This window comes from Quercus lobata, chromosome 10 (assembly GCF_001633185.2).
Source record: "Quercus lobata isolate SW786 chromosome 10, ValleyOak3.0 Primary Assembly, whole genome shotgun sequence".
NCBI classification, from domain to species: Eukaryota; Viridiplantae; Streptophyta; class Magnoliopsida; order Fagales; family Fagaceae; genus Quercus; species Quercus lobata.
Window position 1 is genome coordinate 1,730,420 of NC_044913.1, and position 27,584 is coordinate 1,758,003.

At 32.9% G+C, this 27,584-nt stretch overlaps 2 protein-coding genes, 2 long non-coding RNA genes, 1 other non-coding gene and 1 pseudogene across 5 annotated transcripts; 3 read left to right on the top strand and 3 right to left on the bottom strand.

Annotated features, from left to right (window-relative positions):
• Window positions 1-122: 122 nt before the first annotated feature.
• LOC115964153 (mitochondrial import inner membrane translocase subunit TIM8-like) lies at window positions 123-2,334 on the top strand. The gene is made up of 2 exons (XM_031083501.1): window positions 123-299; window positions 1,962-2,334. The coding sequence occupies exons 1-2, from the start codon at window positions 252-254 to the stop codon at window positions 2,148-2,150; spliced, it is 237 nt and encodes a 78-aa protein (XP_030939361.1). The 5' UTR covers window positions 123-251; the 3' UTR covers window positions 2,151-2,334.
• Window positions 2,335-3,423: 1,089 nt separating this feature from the next.
• LOC115963144 lies at window positions 3,424-5,248 on the bottom strand (annotated as a pseudogene).
• A 1,284-nt stretch (window positions 5,249-6,532) lies between these two features.
• Window positions 6,533-6,604, bottom strand: TRNAQ-UUG. The gene has a single exon. It is a non-coding gene; the product is annotated as a tRNA-Gln (tRNA).
• A 16,112-nt stretch (window positions 6,605-22,716) lies between these two features.
• Window positions 22,717-27,524, top strand: LOC115962940 (bidirectional sugar transporter SWEET14-like). Its single transcript, XM_031081828.1, has 6 exons — window positions 22,717-22,857; window positions 24,044-24,080; window positions 24,379-24,589; window positions 24,783-24,944; window positions 25,190-25,309; window positions 27,097-27,524. The coding sequence occupies exons 1-6, from the start codon at window positions 22,812-22,814 to the stop codon at window positions 27,364-27,366; spliced, it is 846 nt and encodes a 281-aa protein (XP_030937688.1). The 5' UTR covers window positions 22,717-22,811; the 3' UTR covers window positions 27,367-27,524.
• On the bottom strand, window positions 24,628-27,510 carry LOC115962941. Its single transcript, XR_004085639.1, has 2 exons — window positions 27,426-27,510; window positions 24,628-24,652 (listed from the first exon to the last, which is right to left on the bottom strand). It is a non-coding gene; the product is annotated as an uncharacterized LOC115962941 (long non-coding RNA).
• LOC115962942 lies at window positions 25,688-26,898 on the top strand. Its single transcript, XR_004085640.1, has 2 exons — window positions 25,688-26,477; window positions 26,801-26,898. It is a non-coding gene; the product is annotated as an uncharacterized LOC115962942 (long non-coding RNA).
• Window positions 27,525-27,584: the final 60 nt, after the last annotated feature.

Below are 27,584 nucleotides of genomic sequence, written 5' to 3' on the forward strand. Positions count from 1 at the left end.
CCAATGGGCCTAGATGTACACTTACTAGGCTGTGTCAATGTAAATCCAATGGGCCTTGCCCCTGGGCCCATATAAACAGTCACAAATTTGAGGGAAAACGACCCCATTTCATTCGGCCCATTATCCCATCTTCCTCAGCCATCGCGTTCTTTGTATTTAGGGTTTTAGAATCAAAAGCTTTTAGGTTTTCTCAGATTTGAGGGTTTTAGCAACTGAACAAAAATCCAATCTTTCTCTTTTTTTCTCTCTCAATGGATCCTTCACAAGTCCAATCTGCTGAATTTGCTCAATTTCTCGCTGTAAGTTTTTTTTTTTTTGTTTTTTTGTTTTTTGTGTGTGTTTGGTCTCTCAGAAAGCTGAGGAAAATAAAACAGAAAATCTGAGGATTGAAAATATATATATTATTTTTTTAAGGATTTTGTTAGAATAGACAAAAGTCTCTTATGTTGTTTGGTAACTGGAATGTATAGTCATGTGATTTTTTGAGTGTTCTGTTTAGCTGTTCTAAACTAGGATGTCTTGTTTGCAATTATTGATTTAATAATTTTAGTGTTTAAGATTAACTGTTTTCAGTTGCCCATTACACTACTACTACAAACATGCACTTAAGGAGGTTTTGAACCCATGATCTTTACCCTCTCTTTTTTTTCCCATTAATTCTTGTTGGAGGAGTGAGTGTCATTTGAGTCGGGGTCGGGGTTTTACTAGGTCGAAATAGATTATAATAAACTGGGTTATATAAGTGATTACGAGAAGTCCCAAATGAACTTGACTAGTTCTATTAGGCGCGAATGTGGCTAGTGCTTCCATAGGTTTGAAGAAATGGTATCAGAACAATGTTCTACTTGTTACTTGTTAGTAGAGCCGCCATGTATGTCATGAGTTGTATGTATGAAAGGGAAAATGTGTGCGGGAACATGGTGGAGTGCTACATGAACTAGTGACGAAGAGGTTATAAAAAATGTTGGACGTCCCTTCCCCCATTGGGCTAGCCTTTTTTGGGATCGAAGGACTTGGAATGTTACAATATTCAGTTTTGGAATGTTTTAAATATTAATGTTACCTACTGGCTTCAGACCTATGGGCAATGATATTTTTCTTATTTGGTCTCTTGGGTGATGCCCTCAGTGGTGCGGGATGTGTTGGAGGCATGGAAGGAGGTGTGGGTTGGCAGGGGAGGTAGTGGGACGATATGGCGAGTTGTTCCATTGTGTCTAATCTGGTGCCTCTGGCGAGAGAGGAATGCTTGGTGCTTTTGAGGGAGCTGAAATCAGTATGGTTAATTTCAAATATCTCTTTCTGAAGACTACATGAGTGGACTTCACCAACTTCTTTGTTTACTGCAGAAGGGTTTCTAGATTTTCTGAATTTCACTAATTATCTTTTGTTGTTCATGTTCCTTTTGTTTTTGCATTGCCTCTTGTATACAGCCTGTTCTTGGGCAGTTCTCTTTGTTTTTTCTTTTTTCTTTTTTAATGAAGTTATTTACTTATCAAAAATTCATTGATGTTGCCTCTTTGTCTATAGCTGTTCTTATTTAAGATGCTAGATGCTGAGACTTGCAGGTGGTTAAGTACAATTTTTGCACACTCTGCAACTCACTTGACAGTTCAATATAATTTTCAAGTAATAAATTTAATAGCATTGCCCATATGAAAAGGAACTAATGACTTATTATCAATAAAAATCTTCAATTTATTCAAAGCACTCTTTTGCCATTTGTCACCCAACTTACCCCATGCTCCTGCATCATAAGATATGTCGGTATTGTTTTGGGACTTAACTTTAACCTGCACAACTTTTGGACACTGATTCAGCCTGTCATAGAATTGACTTTTTTAACAATTCATGGTGGTAGGGGTGGTAGTCATTATTTTGTTGGTAATAGTAAGTCGTGTTAGTAGCAAGATTTATGTTCAATTTATGTGATTTGACTGAATCAGTTTGTAATGCCTGTGCAGCAAGAAGAGCAAAGAGCCAAGGTTGGTGAGATGGTGATAAAGATCACAAATGTCTGCTGGGACAAATGCATCACTGGTACACCAGGGAGCAAGTTCAGTTCCAGTGAATCTAGTTGCCTTTCAAACTGTGCTCGGCGTTATATGGATATGAGCCTCCTTATTGTGAAACGCGTCCAGAACATGCAGTGAAGGTCTAGGAGCATTGATGTGCTATCTCAATCACAAGATGTTGTTTTTGCCTATGTCCTCAGTTAAATTTTGTTGAAGATGTTTTATTTTCCTCTTATTTTTTCTTCTTTTTTTGGAAGTAGATCTCTTTCCATGTTATTGAAACTATTTTATTAAGATCTTCTATTAACTTTATTGCACTCTAGAATCAATTCCCGAACATTTTATGATGAATAAATTTGTTAATTTCTATGACTGTGAACGGTGGCATGAGTTTTCTGTTTAAGCCTTTCTGCAGCTTGATGGTTTGGTGGTCTTCCTAAGAAGCTATAAAAATATAAAAGACAGTTGTGAATGAACATTAGTATGTCTGAGTTAAAAGGCAGTGACATAAATGGAGATCCCTCAAAATTTAACGCAGCGACTATCTTCATGATTAATTAGGAGTGCCTTATTGTTTGTGGTACAAATCTATTGTATTTTCAGCAAAAAACCTCAAAGACCTTGTCCAATATTCCTGTTGCTCAGCATTTACAATCAGGAAACAATTATAAAATCTTGAATACAAGTGGACTTTTGGAACTGTCCGCTAAAGATGCCCCCTTGATTAATTGCGGTGACCCTTCCAATGGCTCCAAAGAAGAAAAGTTTACTAATTAGATTCTTCAGCTTTCTTGTATAATTAAGCTGCGAAATGATATTCCATCTTGTCTAGTAACTTACATGTTTGAATCACATTTTCCCGTTTGAAAACAAAGACCAACATTATACTCCAGATTTGACATGATCTCCTGTAAATATTAGGTTTTTATGTCCCCAATATTTTCATGCAATATTTTTTATACTAATGTATATGGTCATATGGTACTGTTTTAATTTTCTGCCGCTAATAGGCTTTTTGTTTGTTGTAATAAGCACTCTTTTCCTCCTGTTGTTTTGGAGGGATGTGCTTTCTTTCTATCAAATGAAATCGTAACTATTTAAAAGAGAAAATGGTTATGCATTACTTTTATTTCTTTCAAAGAGGTTGGGAGTTTGATCACGTAGTACTTTTATACTGGTATTTTTGGGGCTAAAGCTAAAGGCTTATTATTATCACTTGGCGCGTAAGCCTTGTAACCTTCCACTTGAAGACATAAACAGTAGCTAGCTCCCACAGTTGGACATATGACAGAAGAGTTGCTAACAAGAGGGAGTTGAAAAAAAGAAATAGGTCCTTGAAAGGAAAATGGTGTTATTGGTTCGAAGAAAACACAGCAGCAAGTTGGCCTTGGTTTGCAACAAGGAAACAATGTGAAAACTGGCACTTGTGTGGCCAAAATAGTTGCAACAAAAGACCATCACTAACAAAAAAGGTCCCAGATAACTAAATAACAACACATTTGCATACCTGCTAATGGATGAAAACTACAAGTTGCTAACCATATATTAACATGCCAGATACTTGGCTACAAAAACTCAAAAAGGTTAATTGTAGTACTTAAGTAGTAGCCAAGCAAACATCAACAAGGCTCACAAACATAGTTACAGGTTATACAGGTTATAACCAAACTTATGCAAAGGGAGTATCACTAACACTAAGAAATTGGTCCAAGATAATCTCCTTCCAAACTAACCAATGCTTGAAATTCTCTCTCTACCTCGGAGCTTGTCATTCAAGAAGACAGGGTACTCCCCAGCCACATACCAGTAATCTGGCATTTTCAGATTAAAGAGAGATGTTTTTCACAGGTCCACAACTCAAGAAGACCCCATGCTTCAGCACCTTGTGTACAACGCCCTCTAAAATATCTCCTTAGAAAAGCTTGAAGGTGATGCAGCTAAAAAACAACCGGAAACAGTACATCTCTAGTGCGCTGTCTCTACCCTCTCCTATGCTCTCCAGAGCAGTGACAGCAAGAAAATATCCAAGCTCCTTAGTGTCCTTCCTTGTACAAGGTTTTCCATCAGGGGTACGGTAATTGACCGCCAAAGCAGCAATCCTTTTGCATCCAGATTTTCAGTAAGGATTACCACATTTTAGGGCAACTCTACTTTGAGAACCATTTTTTTTTTTCTTACACCTTTCATAAACCAAAAGAATAATACGATAACCATGAGTGCGCAAACTCGATTTAAATTTTGCAAAGTGTCCCAATCTCTGAGAAGGCAGTCATCAAAAGAAAATAAACAGTTGCAAGGATGGACCATATAAATATGCAATAGCTGAAAGAAACCATTGTATTAAAAATTCACAAGATTATATGGGAAATCACCAAAAGATCATAAGCAAACAAACAATAGTAAAAACAAAATTCCGCAAATATTTTTGAGGACCTCATGTGTCATATAACAATTTTTTTTTTTAAATATTTATTTTTATCCATTGAAGTAAAAACAGTGGATTTTACAGAGAACAGAAAAGCTGCAACATTTACCAAGCAGCTATTTCCACAACCATGAGAAAGATCAGTAAAACTAATTAAAAATACAGGACTTGCCAACATGTATCATATAACATGTTTTAAACCAATTAAAATAAATAAAAAAATTCATCTAGCATGTTATCAATTATTTGAGTTTTTCAGCTTTGTATAGACAGAAGCACACAACAGCTTAAACAGGGCAACATGGTGGTGGTGGTGATGTGAATGAGGTGGAGCAGTAAACAAGTGGTACAGCAGAATTGATAAGAAATAACATCTATGGTCATAAATGAAGTGTGGCTTTGTAATTTTGTTACAGTGAGGCAATGCCATGTGGATGATGCTGATGATTTGCTTGTTCTTATAACAATAGTGATGTTTGTATCGGTGAATTTTGGCCCCAATAGGTGAGGGAATGTGAGATTCATACTAGTGACTTCCACTTCATGAGACAAGATCCACATCCTATGAATACGGTCATGGCCTCATGGGATATGAAAATATGTGCTAATAATTAATAACTAAATTATAGCTGAAAATTTATCATTTGAGATAAGATAAACTAACTTTCACTTAAGAACTTATGAAATAAGATTCACCAACATTGTATAGTAAAAAGCAAGTATGGAATTTTTACTGCAAATGGACTATTTCTATTATCAATAAATTACAACATGTTAATTTGATATCTTATGAACTTATTTACAAACTTGCACAATCCAATCTCAAGTATATATATAAGTATATTTCTATACATTTATACATATGAAATATAACATTACATATACTCAAATCAAGTCTCATACTCATGAGTTGTTTCATGAACACATTATAATATTTGGGCTTGGATTTTTTTTTGTTTTTTTATAAGTAAATAATGTTCCATTCAAAAAAACTTGAAAGAATACAAAAAACCAGAGCACATAGGCAGTGTGCTAAGGTCCTAAGGACCCATCAAAAAGACATAAAGCATGGAAAGTACAACTATCTAGCAACTCAGGCAAAAAAGGAAAAATAAAAACTTACAAAGCATTTTTCCACTCAAACAAAATCAGGAAGAGAGAAAGCTTCAAGTCCTGAGCTTGAATTTTTTAATGGCCAAGCCTAAAACCAAGCTTGAGTTTGCCTCATTTGATAAATAAACAAACATAAAGAAGCTTTTTCCCGAGCCAAAAGGCACTAAGGACTACTAATGACCCTCATTAAAATATCTCCAAAAAAGCTTTCATTTCTGTAAAACACCCATGAAAACCAGAAAAATTCAAAACTATGTCTACCAAAAAAGAACCCATTCCAACTCTATCTAATAAGATATTTTCTCATGGGTTATTTAGACTTGCAGAAAATAGAAGCAGCAAAGGAAAATTTCAGTCTCAACCCACTAAGAAAAAAACTAAAATGTTTTAATACAAGCATGTAACTCAATCATTGAGCTGGATCTCGAAGACCCACTTGCTCTAAACATATAAAAATGCCGACTTTATTCACGAAAGCCTCAAACCCTTGTAGTTTCAAACACATAGTAATTTTAACATTGGCATTATGGCATTTCTGAATAAATGGATGCTTACCCATGTAAATGCATGTTAAATAAAACTCTTTCACATACAAAAGGAACTAACTTGTATAAGATTACAGGGAATCATCCAAAGCATTTAAAAAAAAAACACTTACCCATATTAATAATTTCATATATAAGACCCAGTAAATTCTATCAAATATGAAACAACCTCACAAGCTTTAGAACAAAGGAACAAAAAAAAAATTGAAAAAAGAAGTCAATTTTGGGGTGAAGAAGAACACAGACAGGAACAGAACATGTGCCTTGCTTTGTTATTTGTTTGAGACTGAACCAGTCTGTTAAAAGGAAGCCCATTTTTTAGACCAAAATCTATTTGATGGCCCAAAAAGCAAAATGAAAAAAAAAAAAAAAAATTGAAGAAGACACAAAAAGTAAAAAAATTTGAAGAAGACACAAAAAGTGAAGGGAAAAAAAGGAGGTCCTACCGGGAGTCGAACCCAGGTCGCTGGATTCAAAGTCCAGAGTGCTAACCACTACACCATAGAACCCTTGTTGAGATTAGATAAGAAATGTATTTATTTAACCGCTAGCAATGGTATTCTCAATATGGATTTTTTATTTTTTTTTCCTGATCTGCCCGATACCGAATTTTAAAGTCTACAATAAGAAGGCAAACATAAATTCATTCAGCAAATAATCCAGTTCGATAATTTGCCTTTAATACTCATTTATTTAACGCCAAATTCAACTTTAAGTTTCGACTTAACCATTAATAAGTTAAACCGAAATATAATAATGTGTTCATTAACATAAGGCTAGATTTAAATACTTATATATACTTTAGATTGAATTGTACACCGTCTTTGTTATATATGAGAAAAGAATAAGTTAATTAAATAATTTGTAACAAAAATTTGAGCTTGTTCAACCATAAAATGAACCAAAGCTGAATATATAATTTAGTTTGTTAATGAGTGTAAACATGGCTCATGTTCAAAAATATAAACATAATTTTAAACTTTTAATACACAACTTAGTTCATTTACAACCCTACTAAAGAGGTAAATTAGCGATACAATTGATTTTAGTTTGACACCTTAACTCAAAAAAAAAAAAAAAAAAAGATGGCCTTGTTTGACATGACACAATTTGTTATGGGTAAAAGTTTAGTATAAATGGCTTCATGTCTTGTTCCCTATCCATGTCCACTTAGATTTGTCTTCTCTTTTCTTAACTAAGGAATCCAATCCTAGAGGCATACTTTACGTGAAATAGACAAAAGTGGTAGAGAGAGGCCCCCTACTTTGATTATGCCATCCTAACCTAGAGGAGGTGATGGGGAAGCTGCTAGTTCAATTGAATGAGGGAAAGTTGCTTCTTGGCTTATACAAAATTGAAGAGTCAATGGTTTGGGCAATCACTTTTTAGATCATGACTCGTAATCTTGGAGCCTTTTCATTTGTAATTGAGCTTGATTTAAGATGGGAATGGATGGGGAAAGAACCCAAAAGCAGTAATTGTTATATTGACATAGCATATTTCAAAACTAGGATGAAAGATTAACTACCCTAAAAAGATGAAAGACTTCATTTCTTTCTCAAATTGGATTAATGGATCCACTTAGATTAAAAATAATAATTGTGTGGGGGAGTGTTTGCCTACCCAAGGACCCAAAGGCTAGGAACTTGGACCTTGGGTACGGGCCCACAACAATTATTATTTTTAAGTGGATTTAGAGATGGGAATGGCAAACCAACTCATGGATTCCTGGGCCTAGAGTCTAAGTCAGGAAAAACAGACCCAATGTAAAGATTAAAAAAATAAAAAAAATAAAGAAGAAGAAAAAGGGTAGCCAAAAAGAAAGCAACAAGATTAGCCGAAGAGAAAATAGTCTTGTCCCTCGGCTTGACTGAGGAAGGTATTTCAAGTTTAACAACAACACGAGTCTTAGTAGCTCTCTCTCTCTCTCTCTGATTCATCTCCTCCCCATTAATGGGATTTTCCCTTCCTTTTATAGTAATCTATCCTTAATCCTGACCCTTCAGCTATAGGGTGGTAATTGTTCGTTAGATACTAGTCACATCCCCTATTTGGGGGAAGTGCCAGGTGAGTTACAAGCTATCCAAGTACTATTTAGGCATCACTTCCTCTATTAATGCGACTGTCCTAGTTCATGCAGGATATTTAATGTGGAGGTGATGGGTGCTTCCCCAACACGCCTCCCCCCTTTTCTCCTTTTAGGCCTACTCATGGCTGTCAGCTTCGGCCTATGTCCCTTGGTACGGTGGTAGCTTGTCTCACCTTTCTTGGAGTGCAAGGGGATCTCCCTCAGTCAACCTGATACTTCGCCTGTCAAGCCCGTACGGCTCAACGCCTGACTCAATATTGGTTTTGTCCTCCTGCCCCCCCCCCCCTCCCTCCAAACAATAATAATAATTCATTTTCCCCTTTCTCTAAAAGGTTAGCTTGTTCCACACTTTGACAAATTCTTTTGCAACAACTTGAACTAAACCCAGGATATCAATGTGAATCAAAGCAAGTTTAATGAATGGGTCAATTATGTATTGGTCTGCTTAACTCATAATAACTTGAAAATGACAATCCTAAATGGGGCATTCTGCTTTAACATAAGTTTGGTTAATCCATATAATATAAGTCATCTATACTACTATTTAAGGGGTTGTCCTTGTTTGAACCGAATTTTTTTGTTCCAAGATACCCCTATAGCCTACATTTAAGTAAGGACAAAACTTGGTAAAAATGCTTCTTTAACTTCCACGTAAAACACTATCTACAAAATAGGAACACACTCCCAATACACTCACGTTGGTTTTCAAACTCAAATTGCTTCTTCTTCAGTTCTCCAATTCTCTCAATTCTGTGTTTTCAAATCCTTTCACCCACCTCTTTGCTTCAGATTTCACTACAAACAACAACAACAACAGCAGGAGATAAATTTGAGGTAACCTCTTTCTTAGATCAAATTTCAGCCCTCGCTCTCTCTTTATGATCTCTATTTGGCCATGTTTTGCTTATTGTTATTTCGAAACTTACTGGATATTTTCTGATCTATTTTTTTTACAGGCCTTTTGGTTTAGGAGGGGCCGCAATTTAAAGTTGGAAAATTGTAGGTTGTGTGTTCATAAGGCTTTCAACCACAGGTTTCTATGTTGCCAAATTAATTGAGACTAATTCTTGCGATTGTGTTGTGACGGTGGTTTTTTTATATTTTATTTCCCTTATTATGCATTTTTGACTTAGTTTTGTGCACTTCTGTTTTCCTCCTTTTTGTTGTTGTTTGAGTTTGGCTGCCAAATTGTTGATGCATAACCTAACCTTCATAGTGATCGTCATATATATGTTTGGTGCAGAGGGAAGAAAGATCACAATAATGCTACCATATTTTTTTTTTATTAAAGATCAAAACGAACGTGTCTTCTATTTCCCTCAGGGCCACATCGAAACAGGTTCATTTTTAACTCTAAAGCTAGCATTTTTCACCTTATCTTAAACTGTTATGGTTTGCAAGTCTGATTTTGGGCAATAGTTGTGAAAGCTTGAGTTTTTTTTTTGATAGTTTTGGTTCATTTTTAACTCTAAAGCTAGCATTTTTCACCTTAGCTTTAATTGTTGTGGTTTGCAAGTCTGATTTTGGGCGTGACAGTTGTGAAAGCTTGAGTTTTTCTTGATAGTTTTGAGCTTTTATTTCTGGGTTTTGTTTCGGGAATAAAATCATATGAGGTTCTCAATCTCAAATGCTAGGATAATTATTGCTTAATTTTTTTTAAAAATGGATGTTTTATCTCCAACAAAAACTTATTATTTTATCATGATTTACATTCTAAAAGGACTACACTTTCTTATCATTATCATTTCCATATCATTATCTTCTCTTATCTTTTTTTATTTTTCTTTTCTTTTATTTGGTCAGTTTCATGGGTGTTTAAGTATTTTCTCTAATTAATGACTATTTTTTAAGAAAAAAGAATAGGAATGATATATATTGATTTTTTTTTTTTTTTTTTTTGAGGTTATCAAGTTTGACCCATTATTTTATTGTATATGTTCTAAGTGGTGCCATCTCTTCCTCTTATTATTTTTGTTTGTTGTTTTTCTTACATTTAAGCCTTACTCTCTATTTTTTGTAATTTTTTTAGGTTGACATATCAACAATTTGGTTAGATTGCATAGCAGACACATTGGATGAATTCGGGTGAGCAAAGTGGTAGTCAACCTATCAAGTAGTTGTTAAAAAACATTTTTTGTAAATATCCTACGTTATGAACTTTAATATTGTCCTTTTTTGTGCCTTCCATTGCACATTTGATGATTTTGTAAGCAATTGTTATATACACAAATTTGCTAAAGCAAGAATGATAATGGAGAACTTATCTTTAAAGATAAAATTTTTAAATTGTGGTGAAAATTGGTTCTAAATAATAGACAAACTTTTAGGGATAAAAACCTACACCTTTAAATATATCTTATATTTGATAGTTTAAAATGTTACTTCATTTTAAATTTTAAAATTTTAAAAATTGGTAAAATTTAATCTGATCCAAAATAACTTACCAAAAGACAAAAAGACTCCAAACAAACCATACCTTTTGAATTTGCATCAAGTGTTACGTGTTCTCAGTTAATAAATTTGCATCAACGGTTCTTTTTTTTTCTTTTTCTTTTTTGAGGGTGGTGAGTTCTTCAACGTTGGTTTTCTATTTTTTTACAACTTCAAGAAAAAAAAAATCCCGATGTTTTAGGTATTTTAATAATACTAGCCTCTAAGCATGCGCTCAGGTGCATGCTCAGAGGCTCTTCTATTTTTTGGGTAAGAGTTAATTTTGAGCATTTATTATAATTTGAGATTACTTTATTTTCCAATCACAAAAAAACCTAGGAGTGTGATGAAAAAATTATTTCACTTGCTAACGCATAATACTCATCACAAAATCTAGCAGGTGAAATAATTTTTTCATCATACCCTTAGATTTTTTTTGTGATTGGAAAATAAAGTATTCCCAAATTATAATAAATGCTCAAAATTAACTCTTATCCAAAAAATAGAAGAGCCTCTGAGCAAGTGCGTGAGCGCGTACTCAAAGGCTAGTTTTATTTAACATTTTGAATTTTAAATATAGAATTGAGTAATTAAATTAATATTATGGTTATATTGAAAAAATCTATATTGAAGCTCTAAACTGCTTAATCCTATTTTCAAAAAAAAAAAAAAAAACAATAAAATACTCTCATTTCATTATTATCTTTTCTTAAATTGAATATTTTTTTAATTTAGATGGAATTTCATCGTGTTGAAAAATATGAATTTTTAGATTGTATGTTGTAGGGGTGATAGGCCCAAGAGCCAATATATATATATATATATATATTGGATCAAGGGCCCAATCCGAGGACGTTAGGTAATCAGAGGACGAGTAAAACACTTTCATAAGAATCCATGTTAGTAGGTGAAGAAGTGAAGTCCGATCAAAACTGTCCAGAGGGTGGTCCAAGAAGGAGTGCCTCCTCGGCTGAGCAAAGCCAAGGTCAGAGGGTGTGAATTGCCATCAAGAGTAACGTTCTGAATCATTCCATGGATGAGGATAAGTATCAGAAAGGAACAGGAGAGAAAAAAGCTACGAAATATCTAAAGAGAAAGTTGCTACTACCACATTAAATGCTCTACAGCTAACTCTCTGGCCGCATTGATAAGAAAGTGATACTTGAACAGTAACTTTCAGCCTTACAGCTGCTACCCAAAGATTTTAGGAAGGTGCTAATGGGACAAGAATTAACACCAACAATCTGATCTGGACGTGGAAGGTGGAGATGAAAGGGGAAGATAGTATAAAATGGAAGAGAGGCCCTGAAAGAAAGGGGTCAAGAAATTAAGAGAAAAACACTGTAACAATCAAGAATTGAACTTGTAATCTAACTTGAGAGAAATATATAAGAACTGATCTCTTCAAACTGTGCTGAGAACAAATTTATTTAGAATAAATCAATCTATCTTCATTTTCTTGTCATTTGAATCCACTTTACTTGTTGTCCAATTCATTAAAACCCAGTTTTCTAACCCACTCTCTACAAATTCATTGTATTGGACTTTTTGGGCCCAAGTTCATTTATCCTTTGAATTGGGACTCAAATTGCGTCCTTATATATGCTATTACTATTTTATTTGATTTTATTATGCGATAAATTTTTGTATAAAATTTATTTGTTTATAATTATTATAATTTGTGTTTACAATATTTAAAAATATGTTAAACATTTTGGGTCATTTATTTTAGATCAGTAGAAATTGGTCATGCCTATATCAACCCAACACAATCTATTTATTAAGTGTAAACTTTCTATCTTGTATCCAAAATAAACAAGTTGTTTTAGATTTTAGAAACTTTAAATAATTATTAAATGAATCGTATTTAGGTTGATCAATGTATAGCTAAATATCTTTCTATACACAAATACAATCTAGCAAGACAAAATTGTCACCTCTGAGTAGATGAGGATCATATCCATAGGTAGGATAATAAAGCAAAAGTAATAGCAATATGAATTGTCACCTCTAATAGATGAGGATCATATCCAATCCATAATTAGAATATTAAAGCAAGAATTTTCAAAAATTTTCATCAAATGTTATCCTAAAAGATGGTTCCAAATCCGAGCTACTATCAAACAAGGTACGGACCAAATAAAAGCAAATTAATGGTGCGTAACTAATTTCATCGTATTCTAATCTTTTATCCCAAAAAATGATAATAATAATAAAGAAAAAACTAATTTCATCGTACAGGTCTGGCCTGTCTGCCATAAACACCCAATAAAAGTTCATGGATGCTTATCTCTCAAAAAAAAAAAGTTCATGGATGCAGCGTCTCGATCTAGAACTCTTTCAATCATTTGATTTGGTGGTACCATAGTCCTCAAAGTAAATCTGCCCTGGACTATTCTTATTTCTTAAGCCTATGAAATTTATGGCATGGACCCTAAAAATTTTAGTTGACAACACTTCATAATGCACAAGAATTTGATTACTAGGTGAGTCAGTCATGGACAAAAACTGTTCTAAACCAAAAGAAATACCTAGATTGCTCAATCTCATCTCTTGGACCCTAATCATCTAAACTTAAACTAACCATAACCATAAGCTTATATAAAACCTTCCTGGTTCTAATCTTGCATTTCCATATATCATCCCAACTACCACTATATATCACTTCTAACATGAAAATGACAAAATAGCAGATGTTCTTGTAGAAGCACTTCAAAAGAAGATAAATATATTAATGTTAAAGCTTTTTTTTTTTTTTTTTTTTTGTTGTAAATATTAATATGACTTGTTATGATTAAAGCAACATCACCTTTACCTAAGTCCACCACTGACACCAAATCTTTTTTACACTAATTAACCATGATTTATACTGCAAAATAATGTCAAAAATTCTAAAAGAAGTTTGTGTTCTTAAAATTATTGATATATGGACAAAGTTTGGCGTCAAACATATTTGAAATTTTGGAATACAACTACTAATAGAGAGATGACATTTGTTTTTGTCATATATAATGCACATAACTCACTTAATCCAATCAGCCAAATAAATTATTTGTATTGCACATGATGGAATACATATCATCTTTCTATGGGTGGTTGAAGCAAAACATTTTTCTCAATATATAATAGAACTTGAGGGAGCTGTAATGGTTGTGATGACCACTGAATTTATGTAGAAAATAATTGTCATGTATATAAGAAAGTGAAAGATGTACCAATAAGAGCCTGTAATGCTCTAACGACCAGTTCAATAATGATATAATGCAAGATGAAAGGTGTAGAATGATTGCAAGAAAGTTTTAGAGAATATTGAAGCTGCCTGCCTATATATGTGGTTAAGCTTCGTTCGGTTTAGAATGTTTGTGGCCTGTTTGGAAGTTAAAAAACGGAGGGGGAGTAGAGTAAAGGGAGGGAGAGTAGTTCAATTACTTTGTTTGGAAGTTTTTTAAGGAAGGAGGGGGAGGGGTTTCAACTACCTCTAACCCCTTATTTTTCTTTCCCCAAAATTGGAGAGATTTGGAGGTGGAGTAAAGTAGATAAATTATTGACTAAATGAATTCTCTAATTTACCCTTTCTTAATTAACAAAATTACAAACATATAATCTTTGTTTGTTTCATGAGAAAATAAATAATTCAAATAGGGTAAATTTGTCTATTTAAATAATTTCATCTCCTTTTCATCCTAATTTTTAAAACATCCAAATAAGGTGAGGGATAATTACTCCCTTCCCCCTTACTAATTTTAAAAACATCCAAATAAGGTGAGGGATAATCATTCCCCTCTACTCTCCTTCGTCTCTAAACTTCCAAACAGGCTATAAACTTCCAAACGGGCCATTAGGAACATGCAAATTGGTCCTGACTCCCACCTGAAAGTGATGATAATGACATATTTAGAAATCAAAATATGCTTGACCAAAATAACCAACAAAAATGCATGGAAGCCTATTGATTAACGAGGTCCAAACAATTCAATATAAATTAATAAGTTGCTCTCTTTTTCTTCTGTAGCTTTTTTCTTTGTCTTTTAAATAATAATTTAAAAGCTCACAACAACTACTCCTAATATTATAATGTCTAAGCAGCTGTAAGGTTCAGACACAGAGAAATATGTTGCTTTTTAAAAAAAAAAAAAATTCACATATAAATGACGTAGTTACTTCAGTGTTAAAGTTACAAATTGGAATTCTATATAGATAAAAAGTCTCGCATAAAATAATAATTATGAAAGTAAATAATTAATATAACATAATATTACACCCAAATCTATAGATTTAAGTTTTTGGGTCAAATAGTGTTCCTATATCTTATTTTTCCTAAAAATATCAATTTTGTAATGTCTCTTGAATCATAACATGGGACTAATGAGTAATGAAATAGATATAATTCAATAATATTGTTAATGACCATATAGTCTTGCGGCACGTCTCTCTCATCTGTAAGTTGAAATTTAGGGGTTGAATGAGGCAACTTAAATCCCGTCCATTTTCAATTAGTAAAAAAGATAAATGACTCAGTTCATCAAATATATATATATATATATATATAGTATGTCATTTATTTGTATACTTATAGTGAATTTGAATTCTAAATGTCTTTATTAAAAACATCAAAAAAAAAAATTCTACTATTAGTTGTACGTACAGCAGAATATTCAATATATAAGTGTAAAATTGTGTTAACATATTGCACTTTGCTTCAAATTCTTAAAAAAAATTGCAAGAACCACAAAATGTAAATACAATATATTGTTTTTAAACTCAAAAGCGTATCATTAAAAAAAAAGTAAAGGTTGTAAGACAAAGAATGCCATGTTTTCCTATTGGAAATAAGAATTTAAAAGATACATAACACGTCAAAGACTGCCGACCTTTTTTTTTTTTTTTGAGAAAGCAAAGACTGCCGACTTAGTCATTATTTGCTCTTTATAAAAAGAATCAAAAAGGTCAAATTTCACTATTGCGAATGCGACTGTCTAATTATATAGATTAAAAAAAAAAAAAAAAAAAAAAAAAAAAAAAAAACAAAGTAGCTAAAAGATAACACCCTTGCCAAAATTTCGATCAGACCTAAACAGTGGAAAAAATCTTTCTAGCTCGGAGCCAACCTATGAACAAGAACTTAATTCAGACCACGAAATTGCAGGCCTTCTTCCTTAGTGGACTACCTTTAGTTTGATTATTATTTTTATTTAGTTTATTCAAAATGTTCAAGATGTTGATTCTTATAATGAAACGACTGTAAATTAGTATTACCCCTCCTCTAAATTGATATGAGTTCCTTAATTATTGCTCATAACTTTCGTTAACCAGCTTAAGCATTTCTCATACAGTATTAAACTAGAGTCCATTCACCATGGTTGTTTGACAAATCTAAATTAATTCAACATATAAATTGTTAATTAATACAAAACAAAAGACCTATATAGCTAAACTAAATGCAAATCATCAATTCTTAAAATATATTAACTATCGCTGAGGTTTAGGTTAATGCTAATCAAGTTCAAGACATTTCAAAACTAACTAACTTGGTCCCTAAATGACTAAATGCTGTTATTTATTCCCTGGCTAAATGCTGTTATTTTTTCCATTCTCTCTCACCAAATCCTAGTCACTAACAAAACCCATAAGCTCAGTCACTGGTGAAAACAATTCCCTTCTCTCTCACCAAATCCTAGTCACTAGCAAAACTCATAAGCTCAGTCACTGGTGAAAACAATAATACTAGCGAAATCCATAACCTCTCTCTCTCTCTCTCTCTCTCTCTCTCTTTGAAATTTAGTCATTTATGAACCAAGTTGGTTAGTTTTAAAATGTTTTTACATTTCATCCAAAAAATTATAAATATTTAAAAAAAAAAAACTCTTAATCTATAAAAAAATTAGAGAAAATCAATATGCCAAAAAAAAAAATTATCTTTAAAAAATTCAAAACCTAAGTCCTATCACATCTCTAAACTAATCAAACTAACCTAATATGATAAAATTAACAAAGAAGATGTAAATTACCATAAAAATAACAAGAATAAGCTAAAAGTTTTGTAATTCAACTAGCACATCTTAGTATATATTTTTAACAGATTTATTAAATCTCATACTTCATAGTATCTATTTATAAAAATAATAACAAAAATAGAATAGGTACAAAAAAAGAAAAAGAGAAAAGAAAAGAATAAATAACTATCATGATTAGCTTCATGTCAAGTCATAATCCTTAATTGTTTTGAGGAGAATTTTTTTTTTTTTGAAAGATACTTACCATATGCTATTAACTTTACAATTCGAATCTTTTTTCTCTTAAATTTTTAACCACTTTATATATAAAGAAATGTCAATTCAAATACAACGTCTTTAACAATTTTGTGGAGAAAATTAATTCCAAATGTTTGGAATATTTTATCTTGTCCAGCTTTCGCAATACATATTACAGTGTGAACGTGAAAGACTACCAAAATAGAAAAGCTAACGATCATGATTAGCTTCATGTGACATCTTACATCATTTTTTTGACCAGTCATCTTACATTATTAATTGTTTGAAAAAGAGAAAATTTTAATTTCAAAACGCTTGGGATAATATCTGTCTTGTCAAACTTTAATTGGTGATCTAGATTACAAAGTGAACATAAAAAACAACATAAATAGAAAAGCTAATGGTCATGATTAGCTTCATTATGTGAAGTCTTACATCATTTTTATTTTTTTATTTTTTTTATTTTTTTTGATAGGAAGTCTTACATCATTTATTGCTCGGGAAAGAGAAAATTAATAAACATTTGTGATAATCTGCCTTATCATACTTTAAACGTGAAAGACAGCAAAAATGGAAAAGCTAACGATCATGATCAGCTTCATGTCACTTGTACATCATTAATTGTTTTGAAAAGAGAAAATTATTTACAAATCTTTTACACATGTCCAACCTTTTTTTTTTGGCTGATCCTATCTTGTCTGAAATTCGCAATTGATATTTTGATACAGATTACGAAATGAACGTGAAAGACTACAAAAATAAAAAAGCTAACGATCATGATTAGCTTCATGTGACATCATACATTACTAATTGTTTGAAAAAGAGCAAATTTCCCTATCAAAAAAAAGAAAAAGAGAAAATTTAATTCCAAAATCTGTCTTGTCAAACTTTAATCGGTAATCTAGATTACAAAGTGAACATAAAAGACCAATATTTCGGGATAATTCATCTTTTACTCTTGTCCAACCTTCTTTTTTTCTTTTTTTCGCTGATCCTATCTTGTCCGAAATTCGCAATTGATAATTTGACACAAGGGTCATCGCTTATCACAACTGAGAGTGGTGTATAGCTATAAGCTAAGGGGTCAATTTTCTGGAAAAAGTTGTGTATGTACAGTCTTCCAATTGTCAAAAATCCTCTATTAATTTCGATACAATTTCTCTAGAATCTGTACCTGGCCTTACTAGTTTTTTTTGTCCTTAATCACATACTAAATTTTGCAACCCACTCCTTTTCATTGAAGATAACTTGGAACCCCAGTAGGGACAAGTTTCGCAATAATTCATCACGCATGCAAGCCATCTTTGTGGAATGACAAGGCTCATAATTCATACATGCTGGAAACTTCTAATTTTATTATGAGAACAAAATGTTGATGTATATATAAATATGAGTTCTATTAATGGGTGCTTTTAGTGTGAGTTTAGATACCGTCTATTTTACTAAAAATTGAAAACAATAAAAAAATAATTTTCGAATTATTGTTTACACCAAAAATACTGTTTATTTGCCTATTTACACTATTCATATCTCATGAACAGTGCAATAGGTGTTGGTTAAAGAAAAAAAAAAAGGGGGGGCAAAAACGCATTTGCATGAAAATGCAAACGCAATCCGAACACTCTCTTAATATATCTATTATCATCCATTGAAAAAAAATTATGAAAAAATGAAAAAGGTTATAAAAAGATCAGTTATTTTTTTCATTTTCACATAAATTTTTTTAAAAATAATTGATTAATAGATGCCCTTTAGGCATTTATATATATATATATATATATATATGAATTGTTTTATTATTCGATATTTCTGGATCTTTTGTATTCACTTTCTACAAGAAACAACCGCCAATGTTGCTGGTGATCGACTTGCCTTTCTAGGAGCCTTATTTGTTTGTTGTTTGTACTTTGTTGTTGGGTTCCAGCTTGTTCTCATCAATAAATTTCTTGATTTAAAAAAGTAAAAAAATAGAAACAACCACCAATGTTTTGTTGTAGCATCTGCATTTTGGTGCATTATTCTTTCTTTCTTAGGTCTTAGTTAGAGACACAAAATATTTTTACAAGTTGTGCAGAATATATAAGTTATGATCCGGAGAATATCACTTTTACATCGACCAATCCTAGCTGTATGTCCTAATAACAATGGTATTTTTTTTTCCATGCCACAAATGCTTATTGTTTAACTATCACATGATTTTCTACGATTTTTCTTCCCAATAAAGTACTGAATCCCCCTTGGCGTATCTAGGTGAGGCAGCATTGTGAACATCAAAATGTAGAGATAGTTGCGTATCAATCTCAAAAGATTATTAATTAGGGACAATAACTTTAAATCGTCAGGTCATACACCACCAAGAAAAAAAGATAGAATCCTCATACGACTGTTCTCGTTAATCATTCACACCTACCATATGCAATCGAATTAGCATTATGAAGCTGCATTGATTTGCAAACTAGGCCACGTACATTTAGTTGTTGATACAGAGTTTTCAAATTCATTTTGGCGAAGAACTTAGAAAGGTGAGGTACAAAACGTTGAGCCTCTAGCCTCCACAAATCTGAACTAGTTGATCAATTATAAATGAAAAGTTTCCTTTTTGTAGTTGCCACAACCCAAAATTGAATCAAAATCATCTGTCTCACACTCTCTTTCCATCCCATGCTCCACAAATCAAAATAAGCCACATGTTTCTTAATTCCTAATTTTAAGCTATTTTATTCAACGTACTTGAAAAGAAAAAACCCAGCGCATATTCTTCCCAAAACCTCCCACCACCAACCTCCGCCCAATGCCAATGTCATTGACATGAGTTCACTGGCACCGTCAACTCTAGTCACAATCACTAGGTCCAAACAAATCTGAATTCAATTTGAATGCCCACAACTACCACCATCATTGTTGACTTTGCCTTGTGCCTTATTCACTCCCAAACCACCTCCTATTACTTCTCGTCTTTTTGTACGCCCCCAAGGAGCACAACCTAAACTCAAAGAATTTTGATTAGGTAAATAGAACATTCTGGTGGTGGTGGTCCCAGGCCCTTATTCTTCTTAATTTTGATTTGAATGTTTGAAATTTCTAACTACATTTATTCTTCTTAAGAAATATAGTAGTTGGAAACCTTCTTAATCATAATTCAAAATTTTGAAATTTTGGAGTTGAACCATCGGGGAAGAATATAATCATCAGTATAAGAATAAGGGACCAAGTCAAAGTCAACAATGACATGGTGGTGGGTATTCAAATTGATTGCAATTCTTCCTGAATTTGGTGGCAGTACGGTGGCTATGATTGGAGTTGATAGCGTCGGCAAACTTATGTCAGTGGTGTTGGGCGGAGGTTGGTGTTAGGAGGGTTGGGGACGAATATGTTCTAGGTTTTTTCTTTCTTATTTATTTTAGGAAAGTCAAATAAAATAGCTTAAAATTAGAAATTAAGAGACATGTGGCTTATTTTGATTTGTGGAGCATGAGGTGGAATAGAGAATGTGAGACAGATGATTTGGACTCCCCAAAATTATTATACTATATGAATAGTTTCGTTACTATAGTTACCACTTACCACAACCTAAACATAAGTTAAGTAGCAAAGTTAAGTTTGGTCTATATTAGGCTCATTAATAATTAATCATAATGAAAAGTTTCATTATTGTATGGTTACCACAATCTAAACATAGGTTAAATACGTAGCAAAGTTAAATTTGGTCAATCGGACTCATTAATAATTAATCATAATGCATTTAAATCAAAACATAAATATGGGTTTAGCGGCAAATTAGTTAAACTTGGCCAATTAATTGGACTCACTAAAAGTTAATCAAAATGCCTTTAAGTGCTAATACCATCGTGAATCTCCAAACTTATGCATATAAGACAGGTGCAGAGATCATTGTCAATCTTCTAAGATATTGTGATGAAAATATCTCACATTATATATTGTTAAATTTAATGCATTATAATTATACTAATGATTTAGGATCGGCTTGGCTAATCTTAATTATTTCGAATCATAAGTGGTATTTATTTAGAATTTATTTAAATTTTAACCCTTCCACCTACCAATTCAAAGTTCACACCTTCATCTGTACTTACTAATTAATACTTAACGAAATGCATTCGCAAACTCAATATAATATTTCTCACTTTTTCTATTACAATTTTTCTACATTCCATCAAAAAAAGAATTAAAAAAACAATTGAGTGGGATAGGGTTTGCCAATATTCTTAACGAAACAGGTAGATATATACACATAATTATCACTGCATCGAATGGATCCACTTGGAACAACAAGAACAAGACTTTGAATCCCCTGTTCACGCTAGTCAAAAGCTATATGAGACAGAGCGCAATAACATTGATAATATATCAGCCAAATAAACAAGCTTAACTAGAAAAACAATAAGGTTATCTTTGCAATAGTGCATGACTACCTCATGTTGCATACACATGTGACATTTCATAAGCTGAACATTGCCAATGTATCAAATATTTGTGCAATTATAGGTCATTAAGTGGCGATGTTGGGTTTGTTTTTGGTAGTTGTACATGATGAAAGTATTGCTAAATGGTTTGTGAGGAGAATAATTAGTATAGGGACAACAAGTTTTCACAATCTTTCTCACTATGGAATAGAACTAATGAAAAATGATATTAGACTTAATTATCAGTTATTTGGTCTATAAAAACGTGATCTAATTATAACTTACCATTTCAATAATTGTGAAAAAAAATGATAAAATATTAGGGGGTGGCAAAATCTGACACGACCCGCGAACCCAATATAACTAACCTGTTTATAAACAGGTCATGTATTGAGGCTAAACAGGTTCGGGTCATATTCAGGTTGACATGGCTAACCCGTTTAATAAACGGGTCGTGTTCGTGTTCAACATATGAACCTGTCTGATCCGTTTAGCTTATAAAATTATTAATTATTTTGATATTATTGCTTAATTAATGGATTTTTTATATGTTTATTACTATATTTATAGTTGCAATTGTATTTTAATTTTAGATATATGAGAATTGAGAAAAATTATATAGGTTTGGTATGACCTATTCATCAAATAGATTATTAAATGGGTCATTTATATTGACCTTTACATGACTTGTTAATTAAACGAGTTAAATGTGTCAGGTCGGGTTAACCTGTTTAATAAACAAGTCATGTTTGGGTTGAAAATTTCTGACACGTTTACTAAAAAGGTCGGGCTCGGGTCAACCCATATAACCGAATACTCATGACTCGACACGACACAAATCCGACCCGCGAACACGAATCGCTACCCTTTAAAATATTATGAATATGTAAGTGACATAAAAGAAGGGCATTAATTAAGGGTAGGAAAAACGTTTTTAGGTATGTACGTACAAACTATTTTTTTTTTTTTGCCGAATAAAAAGGTGGGGGGGGTGGGACAGGGGCGACCATATGTGACTTACTCCCCAAGGCGTAACCTAATAGGGGCACCTCCCGCTAGAGAATGTTGGATTGAGCCATAGCTACTGTGACTGAGATGCCACAGACCTCACCCTAGCACCCCAAAAGAGCCAGTGGATGGGACGCAATACAAGCCGGGAAAACCCCCCCACATGGTACCCACCACAACTCGAACAAGGGACCATAAGCTTGCCTGCGGGATCCCACACCAACTAGGCCACCCCTCTTGGGGCAAACTAATTTATCATGTTGAGTTGGCACATGTTGATTGTTGAGTGCATGGCTTTTTGCTACTATGGCCACCTAAGTGATGATTCATTGATCACTACTCTTCATGCAACGTCATGGATTACTACCTCTATAAATATGAACAACTGTCTATAGGTATATAGCAAAGTTGGAGTCAAAGAGAGCTAAGGCTAGGGCTTCACCTTCAAACCGTGCTCGTTTTCAATTTTGTGTTTGACACAAAGAAAGAGAAAGAATTAAACAAAGAGATAGAGATGGTTTCCACTCACAGTCCCTTGGTATTTGCGTTTGGCATTCTTGGTATATAGCTATGCTTAAATTTTATCAATATTCTCTCTCTTCTTCCTCTGCTTTTTCGTTTTCAAGTTGTCTCAGGCAGGGGCCGACCTACACCAGGGCAGAGGGGGGCCATGCGCCCCCCTCCCCCCCACCCCCCCCAAAAAAAAAAAAAAAAAACTAATATATGCATATAAGCCAATATATGCATACAAATTGGTATAAAAAAAAAATTAAGATTTGCCCTAAGAGCATTCCCATTAAGAATGCTAAAAGGGATATATGCTAAATTTTAGCATCAAAATACCAAAAAAACAAGTCCATCAAAGCTTTCAAATTGTAAAAGTTTTGGCATACTACTACAGTGAGCTTGTATTAATACAAGCTCACTGTAGCCTGAATTGTAAAAAAGAAATAGTTTTTTATTCTCAAGTTGGCTGAGGGGGTTGGCATGTGGTTTGTGTGGAGTTGTTTTATTATTATTTTAATGAGTAGTTTATATTATTTAAATGAAATGGTAAAAAATATAGAAGTTTTGATGTTTGATGTATCTTAAAGTGGGATGGTATAATAAATAAAGTAGATTTTTGAAGTGTTAAATGCTAAAAAATTTAGAATTCTTGATGAGAATGCTTATATATATAAATATATATATATATATATATATATTGTCTCTCCTCCTCTAAAATATTTAGATATTGACCTAAAAGAAAATAAATAAATAAATAAAATTCATGCCCCTTTAACTACAAAAACAAAATAAAAAAAATAAATATGGACTAAACAAAAATCATGCACAAAATAAGAAACACTTATTTTGTATGTTATACTTTGTTGATGTTTTTTATAATATGAAATGTTTAAGAAATACTTATTTTGTATGTAATATTTTGTTGAATATGAAATAGATGTTAGTTTTTATTTTCATTTTTTTTTTTGTTTTTAGCTTTTCCCCCCCCCCCCCCAAAAGTACAAATCCTAGTTCCATCCCTGGTCTCAAGTAACAAAAGCAAAAATATTTCAAGTATGAAAACATATACGTAAACTTAGAGAGTTCTAACTTCTATTATATAACATAATTCTATATTAGAATTATGGTTAAATAATTAAAATTATTCCTTACAATTGCATGTATATTTTAAAAGCCTACATTTTCTTGATGCAAGAAGCTAGAAGAGCTAAATTTCTCTCTTTAATGTAAATTTTACAGGTAACATTATATCCTTTGTGGTTTTTCTAGCCCCAGTGTAAGTTTCTTGCTCTCTTCTTTTTTTTTTCTTTTTTCTATTTTAACAAGTTTTTAGCTTTACTGTAATGAAGTACTAATTACAATAGGACAAAACTTAGGTACTGTATCTTAGGTGCTGTTACTTAGGTTTCCTTCTTAAGATTCAGCCATGTGGTTACTTAATTAAAAAATACACTTTCATCCAATGAGAAAAAATCCACATGACAAAATTTTAAAAGAAGAACCGAAAGAACAGCACTTAAGTACTGTACCTAAGTCTTGCTTAATTATAATAAAATCTTCCAAATCCATTGCAGACCAACCTTTATTAGGGTTTATAAGAAGAAATCAACAGAAGGGTTTCAGTCAGTTCCATATGTGGTTGCACTATTCAGCGCCATGCTTTGGTTATACTATGCATCACTTAAATCTGATGAAATCCTTCTTATTACTGCAAACACAGTCGGTTGTGTTGTGGAAACCATTTACATTGCCATTTACATCGTTTTTGCACCAAAGCAAGCCAGGGTACTTAATAAAACTCTCTCTCTCTCTCTCTCTCTCTCTCTCTCTCTCTCTCTCTCTCTCTCTCTGTATTTATTGTTATTGTTTTTTGGTACGTACATTTGTTACAATTAGAACCATATATTTCCCTTTCATGCTGAAGTGACCTATTTCTCAAATAATGCACTAACAAAAAATTTTGGACTTGGGATTATAGACTTTCACATTGAGGATTCTTATTCTGATGAACTTCGGGGGATTTGGCTCGATTCTTCTTCTCTCACACTTCTTAGCTCAAGGAGAAACCCGTGTCCGAGTTCTTGGTTGGGTTTGTGTAGCTTTTTCCGTGTCCGTCTTTGCAGCACCTCTAAGCATCATGGTACAGACCTAATCCTACTCTTTCTTCTTTAATTTATATTTGAACAATACAAATGATACAACTTTATGACCCGTTATAATTGGTGTAACATAATTTTTTATCATCGACAATACTTCTATTATACACTGATCACACTAGGTCATATTAACAGTTATAAAAAAAAATGTTGTATTGTTTAATTTATTGCTTATATTTTTTATTTATGTTTAACTAACTATCCATGCATGATTTTACTACTTTTGTAGAGGCTGGTCATACGCACGAAAAGCGTAGAGTTCATGCCATTTTATTTATCACTTTTTCTCACACTCAGCGCAATCATGTGGCTTTTATATGGTGTACTACAGAAGGATTTGTATGTTGCGGTAAGTTCTCGATCTCAGCCTCACAGCCCCCCCCACACACACACACACACACACACACACACACACAGGGTTAACAGGAGAAACATCTTTCTGGGATTCCTGAATTCCTGCTAAATACTATAAAATATTAATGAAATTTTCCGCCGTTAACAAAAGTAGTTTAAGCAAAAAGAAAACTCTATACTTCTTTTGCTCCTAACTTTAGAGCGAATCCACTAATACTAGTTGGCTGCTGATATAGTGTTTTATATTTGTGCGTGTGTGTGGTGTATATGTGTTTATATATATATACATATATATATATATATATATTTCTATATTTTAATTTGTATATATAACATACATACAAATTGTTTTGCTTTCTATGTTAATAAAAGCAATCAAATGATTCAAAACAACTGTGACAATTCCTTTGTTTTATCAAAAAATTTTACCACATCAAAAAGGTAATAGAAAGTGATGTCTCATCAACTTCTTATTTGAGTTGTGATCAAATTCTCATACTGTAAATGTTTTTCTAAAATAGTGAAATTAATTTGGAAACCTAAGAATCTTATAGCAAATTAGCAATGACTATTCCAAAAGATACTTTTCTTAAAGTGCGGGGGGACAATAAAATTATTTTTATTGGCCTGTTTTGGTTAAAGAAAAAAGAGATTAAATTTGATCCGAAACGGGCGTAAAACACGGCTTTTACGCCAGCCAATGAAATCATCCACCTAATTCTCCTTCAAGACATATATAACAATCCTCTACTTTACTCTTTTTATCTTTGGATTTTCGTTCTCTCTCCGTTCCCTTTGTAACTCTCTCTACTTTACTCTTTAAATTTTCAAAGACAAAACTTTTACTATTTGAGTATCTGTGAGTCTGTGACTGACTCTCTCTCTCACATACAAAATGTCAGCCAAACCAAAGCAGAGTTTGTGTTCATAATAATCATCAAACACTCAAAAAGTCTCAAACTTTCCCTTTCATTGATTCACCCACCTCCATTCTGTGCTCAATAAAAGCAAATAATCACATCTTTCCCGCCACATTTATCCCCTGCTTCTCAACCCCACCAAAACCAAACATGCGTCATGGACCTGGCCATGACAGAGCTGAGAGCACCGAAGCCAATTGGGTTCAAAAGGAGGCCGGTGGTTCAGTGCATCGTCACAGCCCTGTAATGTGTTACAAAACCCCTTTTCCCATTTTTTTTTTATTGTGAAATTTTAGTTTGGAAAAGATAGTCTTTGTAGAATTTGTGATTTCTCTTTTAGATGTAAATTTTCTTTTGATTATGATGTCAAATGTGACATGTTTATGTACAAAGTTGCAAATTTGAGATATGGGTTTCTGTCATTGTTGGATTAGTTTAAGGAATATTGTGAAAGACTTGCAAAAGACCCAAGTTGAATATTGTTGGATTAGGCCGAAGCTTGCATTTTGGTGTTACTTTTCTTTTCCTTCAACTTGAAGCATTGTTTCTGTCCCTGAAACTTTCAGATTTAATGCCCACTGTGTTGATGCATAGATCAGCAGGGAAGATAAGTACCACAAGAGAAGGAAAGCAATGGATTTGATGGTATGGAAAAAAAAAAAAAGCTAGAAGAGAGAGTTACAGAGGGAACGGAGAGAGAGAGAGAGAAAATCCAAAGTAGAAGAGACTAGAGGAATGTTTTATAATTTGAAGGAGAAAACGCACATAAGATAGAGATCTTGAAAATAAACTATAATATTTTAAGTAAAATCCAATACACCAAGGCAAGTCCTTAATAATATTCTGTCTCTTTTCTTTACAGCTTCCAAACATATTGGGTTTCATCTTTGGGGTGCTTCAGATGGTACTTTATATGATCTACAAGAATTACAAGACAGTTATAGACGATGAAAAGCTATCTGGAAGCAAAGCTGATATTGTAAACCTGAGCATGTCTGAGACAAATGTGTGCTCTCAGCCCAATTCAGATGAAAAAGGGATCAGTGACACTCAAAATGAGCTTGAACAAAAAGATCAAGATGTGAAAATCATGGAAGCCTCCAACCAAGGCCAGTTATCTGTTAAAGTGTGAATTTTAATTACTCGACTTGTACCAAACCCATCTCCATGCTGTGTTTGATTTGCTAGTACCTCTCTCTCTCTCTCTCTCTCTCTTTCTCAAGTATTGTAAAAGAATGTGTACTAGAGAAGACGGTGTACATAATAATGGTTGGTGTTATTTAATCTTCAGGTGTTTCTCTATGTTTGTGTAATTAATCCATTGGACCATGTAATGTTCAAAAAAGGTGA